We start from the raw sequence: 17489 nt of genomic DNA on the forward strand, positions 1-17489 counted from the left end.
TCTCTTTACTAGTTCTTTCCTATCAGTACTAAAACATGTTTGTCTAAGTCTCTTACATGTTAACTGAAATCTTCTTTCAACCCCCACCCTCATCTCTCTACTTTATTACTACGGTCTCTACTTCCTATAGTTTTCTGCCTTTCACCCTCACCTTTGCACTGAAACCACACTCTCCAGTGTTATCAGTGACTTCATTGTTGCTTCTTTTTCATCATACTGTTACCTGAACTGTCTGCCACATTGGATATTCTTGAGCAGTTCCTTATTAAAAATCTTTCTCTTGGTTTCAGTGACATGATTTCCTTTGCTTCTCCATTTACCCTATGGTTTCCTTTACCTGCCCCCTTCTACTCCTATACCTTATGTATCTGTGTTCCCTAGAGTTCCAGCCTCCGTTCTCTTCCTTTCCTACTCTACCCACTCTCCTTCAATGACCTTATCCATTCCCATGATTTCAATGACCATTCACATGCTGACGACTTAACATTTGTGTTTTCAGCTCTGTCCTCTTTTTGGAGTTCTAGGTCTGTATATCTATCCACCTACTGAACATTTCCAAATGAGGGACTCTCAGGCTCCTCAACCTCAAAATGTCCAAACTGGATCATCATTTCCCTCACTGTCTAACACTACCATCAGAATGAATAAATGAATGAATGAATGAATGAATGAATGAACGTACTACTTAAATCCTTAATAATAACAACTTCTAATATTTATTATTGAGATCCACTATAAGCCAGGCATTGTTCAAACACTGTGTGTAATAATTCACATTCACTGAGTTTCCAAAAATTCCCTTGAGGTGTGGGAATTGTTACCACCCCTGTTCATGGAGGAGAAAATGGAAAATGCAGAGAGGTTAAGGAAAATGCAGAGAGGTTAATGTCCAGTGTGACACCTGGCAAGTAGCAGAGGCAGGATTTGAACCCAAGCAGACTGGCTCTGGATACAAGCTCTTAACCTCCCGGCAATAACGTTGTCTGGAAAAACAGCTTGCATTCCTCATAGCAGTTTTTTTTTTATCACTGCTTCTAAAAAGTTAAAAATACTTCAAATTATCAGGACATGGCATAATTTTAAATATAAGTGTAGAGTATACATATGCAAGTTATTCTTAGAATATTAAGTAATGCAGTTTGCTGGTACAGTAACAAAGTCACAAGGATCCATAATGTTCACTTTATTTTATGTTAATTTTTAAAAGAATTTTTAGATTTTTTTTGACTATTGAAGCATAAACAATGTCCATAGCAATATTTATCTTCTTTTAAGTCCTTGTGTATTTCACAATCAGCAACTTTATCATTTATCTTGGAAATACTTGACTCTCCACAGTTTCAACACAAATCCTATTCTCTTTCTTTGTTTCTTGAAAGTGGGTAAGCAACCATATAAAACTCATAGGAAGTTAATGACTCACATAACGGAAAACATTACTAATGTGACTTTTGTCTCAGTTGCCAAGTAGTCTGAGTTTGTTTCCATGGTAACCCATCAGTATAACAAACTGTCACGAACTAGCTTTGCCACTAATTTTTTGTTTGTATAGTTTGGACAGCTTTCTGGCAGCTGTGTGTATGTGCATGTATATTCGTATGTGTGTATACACACTGAAGATTATCACAAAAAAATTCTGAATAATTGTCTTGGGCACACAATTTTTTTTTAATTTAGAGAAATTGTTTAATACTCCAGGGCTATTACTCTGATGTTATAAAATCAAAAAAGATTAATTAAGTTGTCATATCTATTTCTACATGAATTCCTATTAAGAAAGGGCAAAGACAGCTATTTTTTAAGCTTACAAATTTTTAAAATTAATTTAAAATATTGGTTCATTTGAAATATATGTAATCATGAGAGCATCTGCCAGAAACAAGGCAGAGAAAAAAGGAAAGGAAAGGACCATGTCCTGGGAGATGAGGACTGAATGGAATGATGGAGAAAGCCAACTCTGCCAGTTCTTGCCCACTCCTCCCCTGGGTGGCAGTCCTCTAGGACACCCAGTGGTTCCCTGAGGTATACAGGGAACTAGGGCAAACCACGCCATACATGACACCGAGCTTTCACCTGAAGGCTGAGTTGGGGAGGGATTCCTAGAACAGGTAATGACTGCGTGAGTAAGAATTAAACTGGTAAATGTCAGAGTTGAAAGGGAGAGTGGATGGCATACAAAGGAAAGGAAACATGAATAAGGCATACAAATGAGAAATAGTGTGAAGCAAATGGGGAACAATAAGTAGTAGGAGACAGAAAGGGTCAAGAGACTAAAGATAAGCAAGGACCTCCTCATGGCCATGTTAAGGAGATTGGAGCTGATCCTCTAAGATACGGCAAAGTGGTGAAGGATTTTAAACAGGAATGACATTATCAAATTTGTGTTTTAGAAGGAGCTCTCTGGTAGCAATGAGGAAGGTAGATTTGAGTAAGGACCATGTAGGAGGCTGTTGCCATATTTCAAGAAAGAGCTGTTGAGGGACTGAATTAGGGTAGTTATGCTAGATTCAGGAAAGGGGTTGGTTTAAGAATAACTGTGAAGTAATTGTGTGTTTATTTGTGACTAATTCATGACATTTACTCATTTAGTCAATACTTATCGAGCGTTTACTGTGGTTGGCAGTGTATTGTCAAGAGTATAGTTAGGCTGGGTTCTTATTTTCTGTCTTCAGCTTTCTGGATTTCTCCTCCAATAAGGATTCTTTATTGTGTGACATTATGAGTTAATTAATGATCCGGCACACTTTTCATAGCCCTCATTTGTGCAAACCTGATCTCTTAGCTCACTAAACTTTCTTACTTTCACATAAGAACCTATTCCAGAGTCCTAACATATATATCAGTCTACTACTTGGGAGACAGTATTCACATGTCTGGATAGTGCCTTAATTCCCAGCAAGTGGATTGTGGATCTGAGCTTGTTTGTGGCTTCATTGGGTAAGGCTACACGGGTAATGAAAAATATGTACAATATGTGTAAAAATATAAAAGCATTTCATCCATAATTTTAATTTTTATCTTTATTGAAGTGTAATTGACAAATTAATTACATATGCTTAAGAGGTACAACTTGATGTTTTGATTTATGTATACATTATAAAATGACCACCACAAACAAGCTAATTAGCATATCCATCACCTCACATAAGTGCCTGTTTTTTTCTGGTGAGAACATTTAAGATGTACTCGTTTAGCAAATTTGAAGTATGCAATACAGCATTGTTAACTGTGGTCACCATACTGTACATTAGATCTCCAGAACTTATTCATCTTGCCTAACTGAATTTTGTATGCTTTGACCAACATCGTCCCCATTTCCCCACTTTCCAACTCCTGGATACCACCATCCTATTCTGAGTTCCTATGAGTTCCACTATTTTAGATTACATATATAAGTGAGGTCAGGTAGTATTTGTCTATGTCTGACTTATTTCATTTAGCAACATGTCCTCTACCCTCCCCTATGTGACTACATTTACTTCTTTTTTATGGCTGAATATTTGTGCATGGGTGTGTAGGTGTGTGTGTGTGTGTGTGTGTGTGTGTGTGTGTGTGTGATATTTTCTTTATTCATACCTCAACAGACACTTAGGTTGTTTCCATGCCTAAGCTATTGTGAACAGTGCTGCAATGAACATGGAAGCACAGATATCTCAAGATGCCAATTTCATTTCCTTTGGATATATATACCCAGAAGTGGGATTGCTGGATCTGATGGTAATTCTATATTTAATTTTTAAGGAAACTCCATACCATTTTTCATAATTGCTATACCAACTTATATTCCCATCAACCATGTAGGAGGAGTCTTTTTTCTCCACATTCTCACCAACACTTATTTTTTGTCTTTTAGATAATAGCCACTCTAACAGACATGAGGTGATATCTAATTGTGGTTTTGATTTGCATTTCCCTGATGATTAGTGATTACAAGCACCTTCTCATATATCATATCTTCACTTAAGAAATGTCTATTCAAAAAAAAAAAAAAATGTCTATTCAGGGGGCGCCTGGGTGGCTGAGTTGGTTAAGCATCTGGCTTCCGCTCAGGTCGTGATCCCACAGTTCATGAGTTCAAGCCCCGCATCAGGCTCTGTGCTGACAGCTTGGAGCCTGGTGTCTGCTGCAGATTCTGTGTCTCCCTCTCTCTTTGTCCCTCCCCCTCACCCCCCAACCCCTGTCAAAAATAAATAAACATTAAAAAAAAACCTTAAGGCTCCTAGCCTGCTTTAGATTCTATGTCTCCCTCTCTCTCTGCCCTTCCCCTGCTCATACTCTGACTCTCTCTCTCAAAAATAAATAAACATTTAAAAAAAAGAAATGTCTATTCACATCTTTTGCTCGTTTATTAATTGTGCTGTATGGGTGTGTGTTTATTTTTGCCACTGAGTTGGAGTTTCTGATATATTTTAGATATTAACCTCTTATCAGATACATGGTTGGAAAATATTTTCTCCATTCCATAAGTTTCCTTTTCATTCTATTGATATTTCCTTTGCTCTGCAGAAACTTTTTAGCTTGATGCAATCACACTTGTCTATTTTTGCTTTTGTTGCCTGTGCTTTTGGTGTCATACCCCAAAACTCAGCCCAGACCAATGTCAAAATGCTTTTTCTCGGGGTGCCTGGGTGGCACAGTTCATGGGTTCAAGCCCCATGTTGGGCTGTGTGCACTGACAGCTCCCAGCCTGCTTTAGATTCTGTCTCCCTCTCTCTCTGCCCCTTCCCCACTCGCTCTCCCTCTCTCTCTCACAAAAGTAAATAAACATTAAAAAAAAAAAAAAAAGCTTGGGGGGCACCTGGGTGGTTCAGTCAGTTTTGAGTATCCAACTTCGGCTCAGGTCATGATCTCATGGTTCGTGGGTTCGAGCCCAGCCTCAGTTTCTGTGCTGACAGCTCAGAGCCTGGAGCCTGCTTCAGATTCTGTCTCCTTCTCTCTATGCCCCTACCCCTCTTGTGCTCTCTCCTCTCTCTCTCTCTCTCTCTCTCTCTCTCTCTCAAAAATAAATAAATATTTTTGGGGCACCGGGCACCTGGGTGGCTCAGTCGGTTAAACGGCCAACTTCGGCTCAGGTCATGATCTTACAGTTCGTGAGTTCGGGCCCCACATCGAGCTCTGTGCTGACAGCTTGGAGCCTGCTTAGGATTCTGTGTGTGTGTCTCTCTCTCTCTGCCCTTCCCCCACTCATGCTCTGTCTCTGTCTCTCTCTCTCAAAAATAAATAAACATTAAAAAAATTTTTTAAATAAATATTTTTAAAAAATTTTTTAATTAAAAAAAAAGGAAAAAGGCTTGGGGCGCTTAGGTGGCTCATTTGGCCATCTGACTTCGGCTCAGGTCATGATCTCGTGCTCCATGGGTTCAAGCCCTGCATCTGGCTCTGTGCTGACAGCTGGGAGCCTGGAGCCTGCTTCAGATTCTGTATCTCCCTCTTTCTTCCCCTCCCCCATAGGTGTGTGTGCGCGCGTGCGCTCTGTCTCTGTCAAAAATAAACATTTTTTAAAAAGATCTAAGGCTTTTTCTCTGCTTTTTATTCTGATAGTTTTACTATTTCGTGTCTTATGTTAAAGACCTAAGAATCCATTTTCAGTTGATTTTTGTATACGGTGTGAGATAACGTTCCAATTTCATTCTTCTAATGTGAATAATCAGTTTTCCCAATATTACTCGCCTTTTTCCATTGTGTTTCCTTGACACCCTTGTCAAAGATCAGTTGAGTGTTAGTGGGTGGATTTATTCCTGGGATGTCTATTTTGTTCCACTGGTCTATATTTCTAGTTTTGTTTCGTTTTATTTTCATAATACCATACTGTTGATTGCTGTGGCTTTATAATACATTTTGAAATCAGGAAGTTTGATACCTCCAGCCTTGTTCTTCTTCAAGATTGCTTTGGCTATTTGGGGTCTTTTATGGTTACATAGAAATTTTAGGGTTGTTTTTTTCTACTTCAGTAAAGAATCCCATTGAGATTCTTGAATAGGATACGTTGAATCTGTAAATCACTTTGGGTAGAATGGACCTTTTAACAATATTAATTCTTCTCATCTAGGAACACAGGATGTCTTTCTATTTATTTGTGTCTTCATTAATTTTCTTCATCAGTGTTTTATAATTTTCAGTGTACAAGTCTTTTACCACTTTGGTTAAATTTATTTCTGGATATTTTATTCTTTTTGTTGCTATTGTGAATAGGATTATTTCCTTAATTTCCTTTTCAGGTAGTTTGCTGTTTGTGTATAGAAACACCACAGATTTTTTTTTCTTATTTAGATTTTGTATCCTGCAAATTTACTAAATCTGTTTATTTCTTCTAACAGTTTTTTTCTTGAGTCTTTAGGGTGTTCTCTATACATGATCATGTCATCTGCAAATAGAGCTGATGTTACTTCTTTCTTTCTGATTTGGTTGCCTTTTATTTCTTTTCTTCACTAGTTGCTCTGGCTAGGATTTCCAGTACTACATTGAATAGAAGTGGTGAGAGAGGGGATCCTTGTATCCTACTAGATCTGAGAGTAAGAGCTTTCAGTTTTTCCTCATTGATTACGATGTTAGCTGTGGGCTTTTCATATATGGTCTTTTTTTTTTTTCTTAATGTTTATTTTTGAGAGAGAGAAAGAGTGGGAGACAGAGCCTGAGTGGGGGAGGGCAGAGAGAGAGGAAGACACAGATCTGAAGCAGGCTCCAGGCTCTGAGCTTGGGGCTCAAACTCTCGAATCATGAGATCATGACCTGAGCCAGAGCCAGACACTTAAATGACTGAACCTCCCAGGCATCCCTTTATATGGTCTTTATTGAGGTAAGTTCCTACTCTACTAATTTTGTTGAAAGTCTTTATCATGAGTGGATGTTGAATTTTGTGATGGTTTCTCTGCATCTACTCACATGATCATGTGCTTTTTCATCTTTCACTCTTTTACTGTTGTTTATCACAGTGATTTGCATAGATTGATCCTTGTAATGTGTTGTTAATTCAGTTTGCTAGTATTTTATTGGGAATTTTTGCATCTGTATTCATCAGGGATATTGGCCTTTAGCTTTCTCTTTTTGTGGTGTTTTTGGCTTTGGTATCAGAGTGATGCTGGCTTCAAAATGAATTTCAAAGTGATCTCTCTTCTATTTTTTTGGAAGAGTTTAAGAAGGATTGTATTAATTCTCCTTTGAAAGTTTGGTAGAATTCACCCAAGAAGCTGTCTGGTCCTGGTCTTTTTGTTGTTGTGTTCAAAAGTTTTTGATTCATGATTCAATCTCCTTATTTATTATTGGTCTGTTCAAGTTTTCTGTTTCTTCTTGATTCAGGTTTAGTAAATTGTATGCTTTTAGGACTTTATTGATTTCTAGGTTACCCAGCTTGTTAGCATATAATTGTTCATTATAGTCCCTTGTTTCTTTTTATTTCTGAAATATCTGTTGTAATGTCTCCTTTTTCGTTTCTGATTTTATTTGACTTTTCTTTTTTTTTTTTCTTAGTCTAGCTATGGGTTCTTTGATTTTGTTTACTTTTTTCAAAAAGTCACCTCTTACTTTTGTTGATTTTTTTTCTGTTCTTTATTTGATTTATGTTTGATTTATGTTATATTTATCTTTATTATTTTCTCCTTTCTACTTACTTTGGGCTTAGCTTGTTCTTTTTCTAGTTTGGAGGTGTAAAGTTAGGTTGTTTAAGATCTTTCTTCTTTCTTAAAGTATTTATTGCTATAAACCTCCCTATTAGTACTGCATGGATTGCTACAATCCATAAGTTATGGTATGTTGTGTTTTAGTTTACATTTGTCTTGAGATTGTTTTTAAATTCTCTTTCAATTTCCTCTTTGACTCAGGGTCATTGTTTAGTTTTCATGTATGAATTAATTTTCCCACCTTTTTTTTCTTTTAGTTTATTTATTTAAATTCAAGTTGGTTAACATATAGTGTAGTATTGGTTTCACAAGTAGAACCCAGTGATTCATCATTTACATATAACACCCAGTGCTCATCCCAACAAGTGCCCTCCTTAATGCCCGTCACCCATTTAGCCCATTCCCCCACCCACCTTCTCTCCAGCAACCCTCAGTTTGTTCTCTGTATTTAAGAATATTTTATGGTTTGGGCGCCTGGGTGGCTCAGTTGGTTAAGTGTCTGACTTCAGCTCAGGTCTTGATCTCATGGTTCATGAGTTCAAGCCCCACATCAGGCTCTGTGCTAACAACTCAGAGCCTGGAACCTGCCTCACATTCTGTGTCTCCCTCTCTCTCTCTCTGCCTCTCCCCCACTCATGTGTTGTGTGTGTGTCTCAAAAATAAATAAACATTAAAAAAATTTTTTAAAGAATCTTTTATGGTTTGCCTCCCTCTCTGTTTTTATTTTTCCTTCCCTTCCCCATGTGTTCATCTGTTTTGTTTTGTTTTGTTTTTGTTTGTTAATTTTGAGAGAGAGAGTGTGATTAGGGGAGGGGCAGAGAGAGAGAGAGAATCCCAAGCAAGCCCCACACCCAGCACAGAACCCAGTGTGGGGCTTGATTCCATGATTGTGAGATCATGACCTGAGCAGAAATCAAGAGTTGGACGCTTAACTGACTGAGCCACCCAAGTGTCCTTCATCTGTTTTGTTTGTTAAATTCCACATATGAGTGAAATAATATGATATTTGTCTTTCTCTGACTGACTTATTTTACTTAGCATAACACACTCTAGTTTCACACACGTTGTTATACATGGCAAAATTTCATTCTTTTGATCACCACGTAGTATTCCATTGTGTATATATATACCACATCTTCTTTATCAATTCATCTGTCAATGGACATTTGGGCTCTTTCCATAATTTGGCTATTGTTGCTAGCACTGCTATAAACATTGGGGTGCACGTGTCCCTTTGAGTCAGCATTTTTGCATCCTTTGAATAAATACCTAGTATTGCAATTGCTGGGTAGTAGGGTAATTCTATTTTTAATCTTTTGAAGAACCTCCATACTATTTTCCAAAGTGACTGCGCAAGTGTGCATTCACACCAACAGTGCAAAAGCGTTCCCCTTTCTCATCCTTGCCAACATCTGTTGTCTCCTGAATTTTAATTTTAGCCATTCTGACAGGTGTGAGGTAGTATCTCATTGTGGTTTTGATTTGTATTTCTCTGATGATGAGTGATGTTGAGCATCTTTTCATGTGTGTGTTAGCCATCTGCATATTTTCTTTGGAAAAGTGTCTATGTTTAATTTTCATGTATTAATGAATTTTCCCATCTTATTGTTACTGATTTCTAGTTTCATTCCTTATGGTTGGAAAAGATTTTTTTTAATGGTTATTTATTTTTGAGAGACAGAGTGCAAGTGAGTGAGGGGCAGAGAGAGAGGGAGACACAGAATCCGAAGCAGGCTCCAGGCTCTGAGCTGTCAGCACAGAGCTCGATGTGGGGCTCAAAGGCACAGACTGCAAGATCATGTCCTGAGCTGAAGTTAGATGCTTAACTGACTGAGCCACCTAGGCGCTCCTGGAAAAGATATTTGTAATGATTTAGATCTTCTTAAAATTTGGTTACTTATTTTGTGACCTAACATGTAATCCGCTCTAAAGAATGTTCCATGTACACTTGAGGAAAAAAAATATATTCTTCTGCTGATGGGTAAAAAGTTCTGTATATGTCTTTAAGGTCCATTTGGTCTATGGTGTTGTTCAGTTCTGCTGTTTCCTTACTGATTTTCTGTCTGGATGATCTATTTATTATAGGTCCCCGTATAGAGTGGAGTATTGAAATCTCCTACTATTATTATATTGTTGTCTATTTTTCCCTTCAGATCTGTCAATATTTACTTTATATATTGAGGTGCTTTGATGTTGGGTGCATTTACGTTTATAATTGTTATATCTTCTGCTGAATTGACTCTGTTATCATTAAATAATGACCTCGTCTTTGTTTTTGACTTAAAGTCTATTTTGTCTGATATAAATATAGCCACCTCTGCTGTCTTTTGGCTACCATTTGCATAGGATATCTTTCTCTACCTTTTCACTTTCAGTCCATGTGTGTACTTAAATCTAAAGTGAGTCTCTTATAGCCAGCATACAGTTGGGTCTTGTTTGGGGTTTTGTTTTTGTATTACCTATGCAGCCATTCTGTACCTTTTGGGGAGTTTAGTTCACTTACATTTAAAGTAATTATTAATAAGTAAAGACTTAATATGGCCATTTTGTTCATTGTTTTCTGTTTTTATGGTTCTCCTCTGTCTTGCTGTCTTCCTATATGACTTGCTGATTTTTTGGTAGTGATATACTTTGATTCTTTATCTTTTTTGTATTTGCTGTAGCTTTTTTTCTTTGTGGTTACCATGAGGCTTGCATAAAACTTCTCATAACAGTCTGTTCTTTAAGTTCAATTGCCTACCAAAACTTGACACTTCTATGTCCCCCCAACAGATTTTGTTATTGATGTCAGAATTTACTTTTTTTTACCGTATCTATTAACAAATTTTTGTGGTTGTAGTTATTCTTAATATTTTTCATCATTTAACTTTTATACTCGTATTAAAAGTGACTTATGCACCATTATTACAATATTATATTCTGAATTTGTTGATATTTACCTTTACCAGTGAGATTTATACTTCCATATAGTTTCTTGTTGTTGTTTAGTGTCAGTTCATTTCAATTTGAAAAACTGTTTTGCACTTGTTGTAAGGCAAGTCTAATGGTGACAAACTTACTCAGTTTTATATAAGAAGGTCTTTATTTCTCTTTCATTTTTAAAGGACAGTTTTTCCAGGTATAGTATTCTTGGTCGGCAGTTTTGTATTTCAGTCCTTTGACGATATCATCTCACTCTTTCCTGACCTGCAAAGTTTCTGCTGAGAAATCCTCCTTCGTTTTATGGGGGTTCCCTTGTATATGACAAGTTGCTTTTTTCTTGCTGTCTCCAAAATTCTCTCTGTCTTTAACTTTTGATAATTTGTCATGTGTCTTGCTGTAGAACTCTTCATGTTCAACCTATTTGAGGTCTTTTAGGCTTCATGAATCTGGATATTTATTTACCCAGATTTAGGGAATTTTCAGCCATTATTTATTTTTTAAAATTCTTTTTAATGTTTATGCTTGAGAGAGACAGAGACAGAGTGTGAGTGGAGGAGGGGCAGAGAGAGAGGGAGACACAGAATCCAAAGCAGGCTCCAGGCTCTGAGCTGTCAGCACAGAGCCCGACGCAGGGCTTGAACTCACAGACTGTGAGAGCATGACCTGAGCTGAAGTGGGATGCCCAACCGACTGAGCCACCCAGGTGCCCTCATTATTTCTTTGAATAAGTTTTCTGCCCCTTTGTCTTTCTCTTCTCCTTCTAGAACTCCCGTAATGCTTATGTTGGTTCTTTTGATGCTTTCCTGTAAGTCTCAGAGGTTCTCTTCACTTTCTTGTTCTTTTCTTTTTGTTCCTCCAAATAGGTAATTTCAACGGACCTGTTTTCAAGCTCATTGATTCTTTCTTTTGCTTGATCAAATATACTATTGAAGCTCACTGTTGAATTTTTCAGTTCAGACCTTACGTGCTTCAGCTCCAGACTTTTTCTTCTTTATAGTTTCTCTTCATTGAACTTCTCCTTTTGTTCATGTATTACTTTCCTGATTTTGTTTTCATTGTCTGTCAGTGTTGTCTTGCAGCTCATTGAACTGCTTTAAGATGATTATTTTGAATTCTTTGTCAAGCAGTCTGTGGGTCTCCATTTCTTCATTTGGTTACTGGAGCTTTATTAATTAGTTTCCTTTGGAGAAATGAAACCAATTATATTAGTTTCCATTGTTTTTGAGAGGATATAGTCTGGGTACCTCATTTTCCACTGTCTCACTCTACAGAATAATTTTATTTTTTTAAGAGTTTTTTTTTTTTTAAGTTTACTTTGAGAGAGACAAACAGTACAAGTGCAGGAGGGGCAGGGAGAGAGGGAAAGAGAAAAAATCTCAAGCAGGCTCTGTGCTGCCAATGCAGAGCCCAGTGTGGGGCTCAAACCCACAAAGCCACAAGATCATGACCTGAGCCAAAAGCAAGAGTCAGATGCTTAACCAACTGAGCCACCCAGGTGCCCCCAGAGTAATTTTAAATGAGGGGCAAGGGTGTCTGGGTGGCTCAGTCAGTCAAGTGTCTAGCTCTTGATCTCTGATTACAGTTCATGGAATCAAGCCCACCTCAAGCTCTGTGTTGATAGCTGGATCCTGCTTGGGATTCTCTCTCCCTCCCTCTCTCTCTGCCCCTCCCCTACCTGTTCTCTCTAAATAAATAAGTAAACATTAAATGAAGAGAACAGGACTCTGGGATTCCTGAGCACCTACCACAATGTGTGACGTTTGAACTCTGCAGATTCTGTTATTTGGACATGATTGGTCGTAGGCTCTATTAGTTAGGATTTAGTTAGCCGTATATAACAAAGTCCAAAGTAAGCACTTTAAATCATAAAACTTAAGAACTTTGAAGGGAAACCATCCAGGGTACATGATTATTTGGACCCATTTTCCTTTGTCTCTGTGTACCACTGTCACATGGCTTTTCCTTCAGGTAGCCTTGTGGCCCAATATGGCTATTGACATTCTTACCATCATCATGACATTTTCCAGGCAGAGGAAGGAAAGAGGCGTAAAAAGACACAAAGCAATTACCTTTCCTGTGCCTTTACAGAAGTCATATCAGATAACCTTCAATTATATCTTATTGGCTTGTAATAAGCACATCTCTAGCTGTAAGAGAAATGGGAAGGTGCAGTCTTTTAAATGGACACATTGCCATTCTAAATAAAATCAAGTCTCTGTTTTTAAGGAAGAGAAGAGACTGCATATTGAATAAGCAACTGGCAGTCCCTGTCACATATGCACCTGGGCAAACCATTTTACTAGTTTAACTAGTCATACTGATGGACAACCATCCTGTTGGACAAAGGTCAAAGGCCTAAAGCTTTACCTAGAGACTAGAAGTACTAGGTGGAAATTGCCAGTGAGTAGGTAGATATATGAATCCAAGGACTAAAGGCAAAGACTTTAGGTTTGTATGTTCTTAGTATACACATAGTAATTAAGGCCATAAGAGTGAAAAGAAAAGAAAGCTAAGAATGTAGAACCTTAGTGAACATCAATATTTTAAGGAGGCAGAAGTAGAAAATGAAAAGAAATAGTCACAGAAATAGAAAGGGACTAGAGTATTTCAAGAATGTATAAGAGGAGTCAACTACTATGCTAAAAACAAGAGCCAATTAGGTTTAGCAACTAGCTGCTCACTAGTAACCAGTTTCAGTAGAGTTCGGGAGGATAGAGGCCTTCTTAAGGGAGATTGAAAAGTTACTGAGAAATGACGAAATGGAAAATGTCTACACTATAGGCAGTTCTTCAAATTCTAGTTCCAACCCTTTTTAGCTGAGTGACCTTGGACAATCATTTAATTACCCCTTATCCTCATTCTTTTATCTGTAAAATGGACCTTATGGTACCTTCCTCATAAGTTGTTTTGAGGATTAAATGACTTAATACATGTGAGGTATTTGCAACAATGCCCGGTGTGTAACAAGCACTCATAAATGTTGACATTGTTGTCATCATCGTCATTAGTATCATCTTCAAGGAGCTTGGACCTGAAGGGAAAGAGTGGTAGTAAGTAGGTGGGAACAGAGGGTTATGGAGGTGTATTTTTTCCTTTAAGATTCAATGTCACATATTTTATGAAAACATATTCTCCATCTCTGTTCTACACCATAACTTCAGTTATCTGCCCAAATTTATGATGCTCTGCTGTTTTTTAATCTCTCCCCAGACCCACAAGACTTCATGTGGCCTTCCTCTAATCTCTAGATAAACTAGATCTGTATTTCTTGTAAATATTCCCTTCCTGCTTGTTTGTTTTTTAAGACAAACACTCACAGAGTTCACTTGACTTCTTTTATTTTTTATTTATTTATTTATTTATTTATTTATTTATTTATTTATTTATTTATTTATTTTGAGAGAGAGAGTGAGCAAGTGTGTGTAGGAGGGGCAGAGAGAGAGGGAGAGAGACTCCCTCTCAAGCAGACTCCATACTGCCAGCACAGAGTCCAATGTGGGGATCGAACTCACAAACCATGAGATCATGACCTGAGCCAACACCAAGAGTCAGACACTTAACTGACTGAGCCACCCAGGTGCCCTGACTTCCTTCATTTTTATTACTCAGGCTAAAACTGCCTATTTGTGTAACTGATAGCATATACTATTTGGTATGTAAAGTCTGCTGCCTTATAAGGTGTTTTAAACTAGATAAAAATCTAAAGATGTGTTTCTGTAATTAGTATTGTTGAGGAATTATTATTCGTAAACAAATGAAAAGTAGAACATAAACAAAGTTTTACAGTTTTGCAGTTAGTATTAATGGACTTTTTGTACATATGACATAATTTCTAGAATATGTATCTAGAAATATGTATCATAACTGTCTGAATAACACCTTAAGATACCTTCAGTTTTGGGTTTTTTAGGCAGTTAGGGGAAAAATAGCTTGCAGTGTTACATACTCTTGTTCTCATTTTCAGATTTCCCAGTACTTGACACTGTGGGTTTTTTTAAGTTTATTTATTTTGAGAGAGAGAGTGCACTTGTGCACAAGTGGGGGAGGGACAGAGGGAGAGGCAGAGAGAGATGGAGAGAGAGAATCCCAAGCAGGCTCCGTACTGTCAACGTGAAGCCTGATGTGGGGCTCCAACTCATGAACTGTGAGATCATGGCCAGAGACAAAATCAAGAGTCAGACACTTAAACAACTGAACCACCCAGGGACTCGATTGACAGTGTTTCTTAATTTGTTGATTTGGTTTTTATTTTAACAAAGTTATAAATGCATATAGTTTAGAGTCTAACTTCTGTGGACATACTGTGGAAAACTGCAATCCCTAATCATTTACCCATTTCCCACATGGTCTGACAGGGAAAGAGCCAGTGGAATAAACATGCTACCTTCTCTCTCCTACCCTCTATCCTGGTGTTTGTCCCTTCACTACATTCAGTGACAGAGTGCAAGTGAGCCTGGTTGATGTAGTCCCTAAAGACCAGGCTCCTGGGCCACAGAGAAGAGTAGAGTGGATATGGAATGACAAATAGAATATTAAGCACAATAGTTTTGATTTCCATGAGTACTTTTTAGCTCTCTATATACCCTGCTTTATAGCATCCTATTCTTTTATGGTAGATGCAGTTTCTGTCTCTCTGAGACTCTTTTTTCTTCTTCCAGCATAGATTTGGTTGCCTTTTTCTATTCATTTTGGTCTCAGTTTGTTCATATTAAGAGACTTTCCTCAAGTGCTTGCTCATATTTAACTATGAGGCAGCAAAAGTTGCTCAGCAGCTTTGTACATGTGGAAAGTGTTCATTGACTCAGGTATTTACTGTAGATTGAGCAGGCAGAGCAATTTTGTCACCGTCAACATACATCTCATTAGAGCTTTTCTTTGGGGCTGGTTGTAATTCCCCAGAGATTGTTCTTCCTATATCTTGTTAAAAAATATATTCTAAGGGGCGCCTGGGTGGCGCAGTCGGTTAAGCGTCCGACTTCAGCCAGGTCACGATCTCGCGGTCCGTGAGTTCGAGCCCCGCGTCAGGCTCTGGGCTGATGGCTCAGAGCCTGGAGCCTGTTTCCAATTCTGTGTCTCCCTCTCTCTCTGCCCCTCCCCCGTTCATGCTCTGTCTCTCTCTGTCCCAAAAATAAAAAAAATAAACGTTGAAAAAAAAAAAAAAAGAATATATTCTGAGGAGCCAGGTTAGGGGACAAAGGTTGGAAGTCTCAGCATTCAGTAAGTTACCTTTCATCCTGTGTACCCCCCCACCAACCCCCCACTCAATATGATCATGTTGTGGTGCCATTTTCAATACCTGCCCTCAAGTCAGGTAGTACAGAGATCTCCCTGTTTTACCTCATCAGGAAAATAAATCTGTCTTCTGTAGGAGTCAGGAAGATCTGAGGGTCCTTTCTAAAACACCTTTCAGTCAGTTCTTCTGACATTTGTCTCTCCTTCATTCTACTTCATCACAGGCCTAAGATACCTGCTCTTGGCTTCACTAGTAACTAGCTTAATGTTCAGCTTTCTTGGATTTGCTAAATCACTATCACTTCCTCATCCCTGGTCGTTTATTTTTGTCTCCTTTCTGATTCTCTTTGTCCTTGCTAAATGATGCCTTAAAAATTAACATAGAATGTTTTGGAGAGGGAACAGAGGTTAATACATGCCCTCAACTTGAAATCTGTAAAAGTTTTTATGTAATTTTTTTTAAGTAAAATACAGGGATTTTTCTTTTTTTAATATTGCCTCTGATTCCTGATATGTTAATGATCTCAGTGACAGGAACAACCAAGTTCCTTGAAGCGCAACATATTCCTTTACAGGAGTAAAACTGTAACAGCAGTTTATTTCAGAATAACTATTTGTTTATATTTCTGTCTCTCGTACTGTCAACTATAAGCCCTCCAAGGTTAGGAATGTGGTCATTCTCATCTTCATATTTCAAACACCTAGCACATGGCCAGCACACCTAAAATAGGATGTATTATGTGCTGAATGAATGAGTAGTGAAGTTTCAATTTGTATTGATTAAATTGATAAGTAATTTCACTTGTAAGTTTCTGTGGATAATTAAAACTAGAGCTTTTCAGATCACATTGTTAAGATTTGTTTTCTTCGTGTTTCCAAATACGGTCTTTTACTTTACCACTTCTGCATTACAGACCTGAGTGAAAGAGTGTGTGTGCTTTTTTTAATCTGTCATCAATTGTAATTTCTTGTGTGTTTTTTTTTTTTTTTTTTTTTGTTCCCTCAGGGAAGTGGTGCAGGCAAACTGTGTTCACTGGAGAAAGAAGTTCTCATTTATGTGCAAAATGAGTGCAAGTGCCACCACAGGCATCCTGGATCCTTGTATCTACAGAGTATCTGTGAGGAAGGTATAAAAATAGCCTATTACGTCTCCCCTTTCAGAAACCATAATTAGTTCCATAGTCAGCTCTACTTTATTCAGCTCTACTTTATTGTTGGAACTGCTCTATGTAATTTCACTTCACACTTGCAGCAGTAATTTAAATTGGTGTGACAAATACGATTTTTAAAATCTGAAGTTATAAATTATTATACAGGAAACTTATCTCACCATCATTATACATTTAAGTGTTAACCCTATTTGAATATTTGCAGGGGGTGGCTATATATATATATATATTTATATTCCCATTCATTGAATTTCTCTCTGTTAGGCATTGTTTTTAGGGACTTTACATATATTATGTCTAAGAATAACCCTGAAAATGGGTGTCATTTTTTCCCACTTTCAGGAAAACTGAGGCTCAGAAAGGCTGTCAATTGCCCAAATTCACACAGCTAGTAAATGGCAAACTGAGGACTCAAACACACATCTTTCTAATTCCAAGGCCATGTTTTATTTTTTACATCATTTCCTTTCCACATATTAGGTTGAGACATGTTACAAATAATCTACAAAGATGATAATCTCTGATGGTTCAACCTAATATATATAAAAAC

The 17489-nt window shown here is 37.6% G+C and overlaps 1 protein-coding gene across 4 annotated transcripts in view; it reads left to right on the plus strand.

Moving 5' to 3' along the window:
• The window catches only part of EEIG2 (EEIG family member 2), a 94197-nt gene that overhangs the window by 32627 nt on the left and 44081 nt on the right, over positions 1-17489 (plus strand). For all 4 annotated transcript variants that reach the window (XR_015254944.1, XR_015254943.1, XR_015254945.1 and 1 more), the window contains exon 2: positions 16777-16897. Coding sequence is in view for 1 of the 4 variants with exons in the window: in XM_086717727.1 (XP_086573853.1) it covers positions 16777-16897 (121 nt within the window). In the remaining 3 variants the exon portion in view is untranslated. The remainder of the gene's footprint in view (positions 1-16776; positions 16898-17489) is intronic.

The sequence above is a fragment of the Puma concolor genome, chromosome C1, assembly GCF_028749965.1.
Source record: "Puma concolor isolate L17-30 chromosome C1, mPumCon1.1.hap2, whole genome shotgun sequence".
Lineage (NCBI taxonomy): Eukaryota > Metazoa > Chordata > Mammalia > Carnivora > Felidae > Puma > Puma concolor.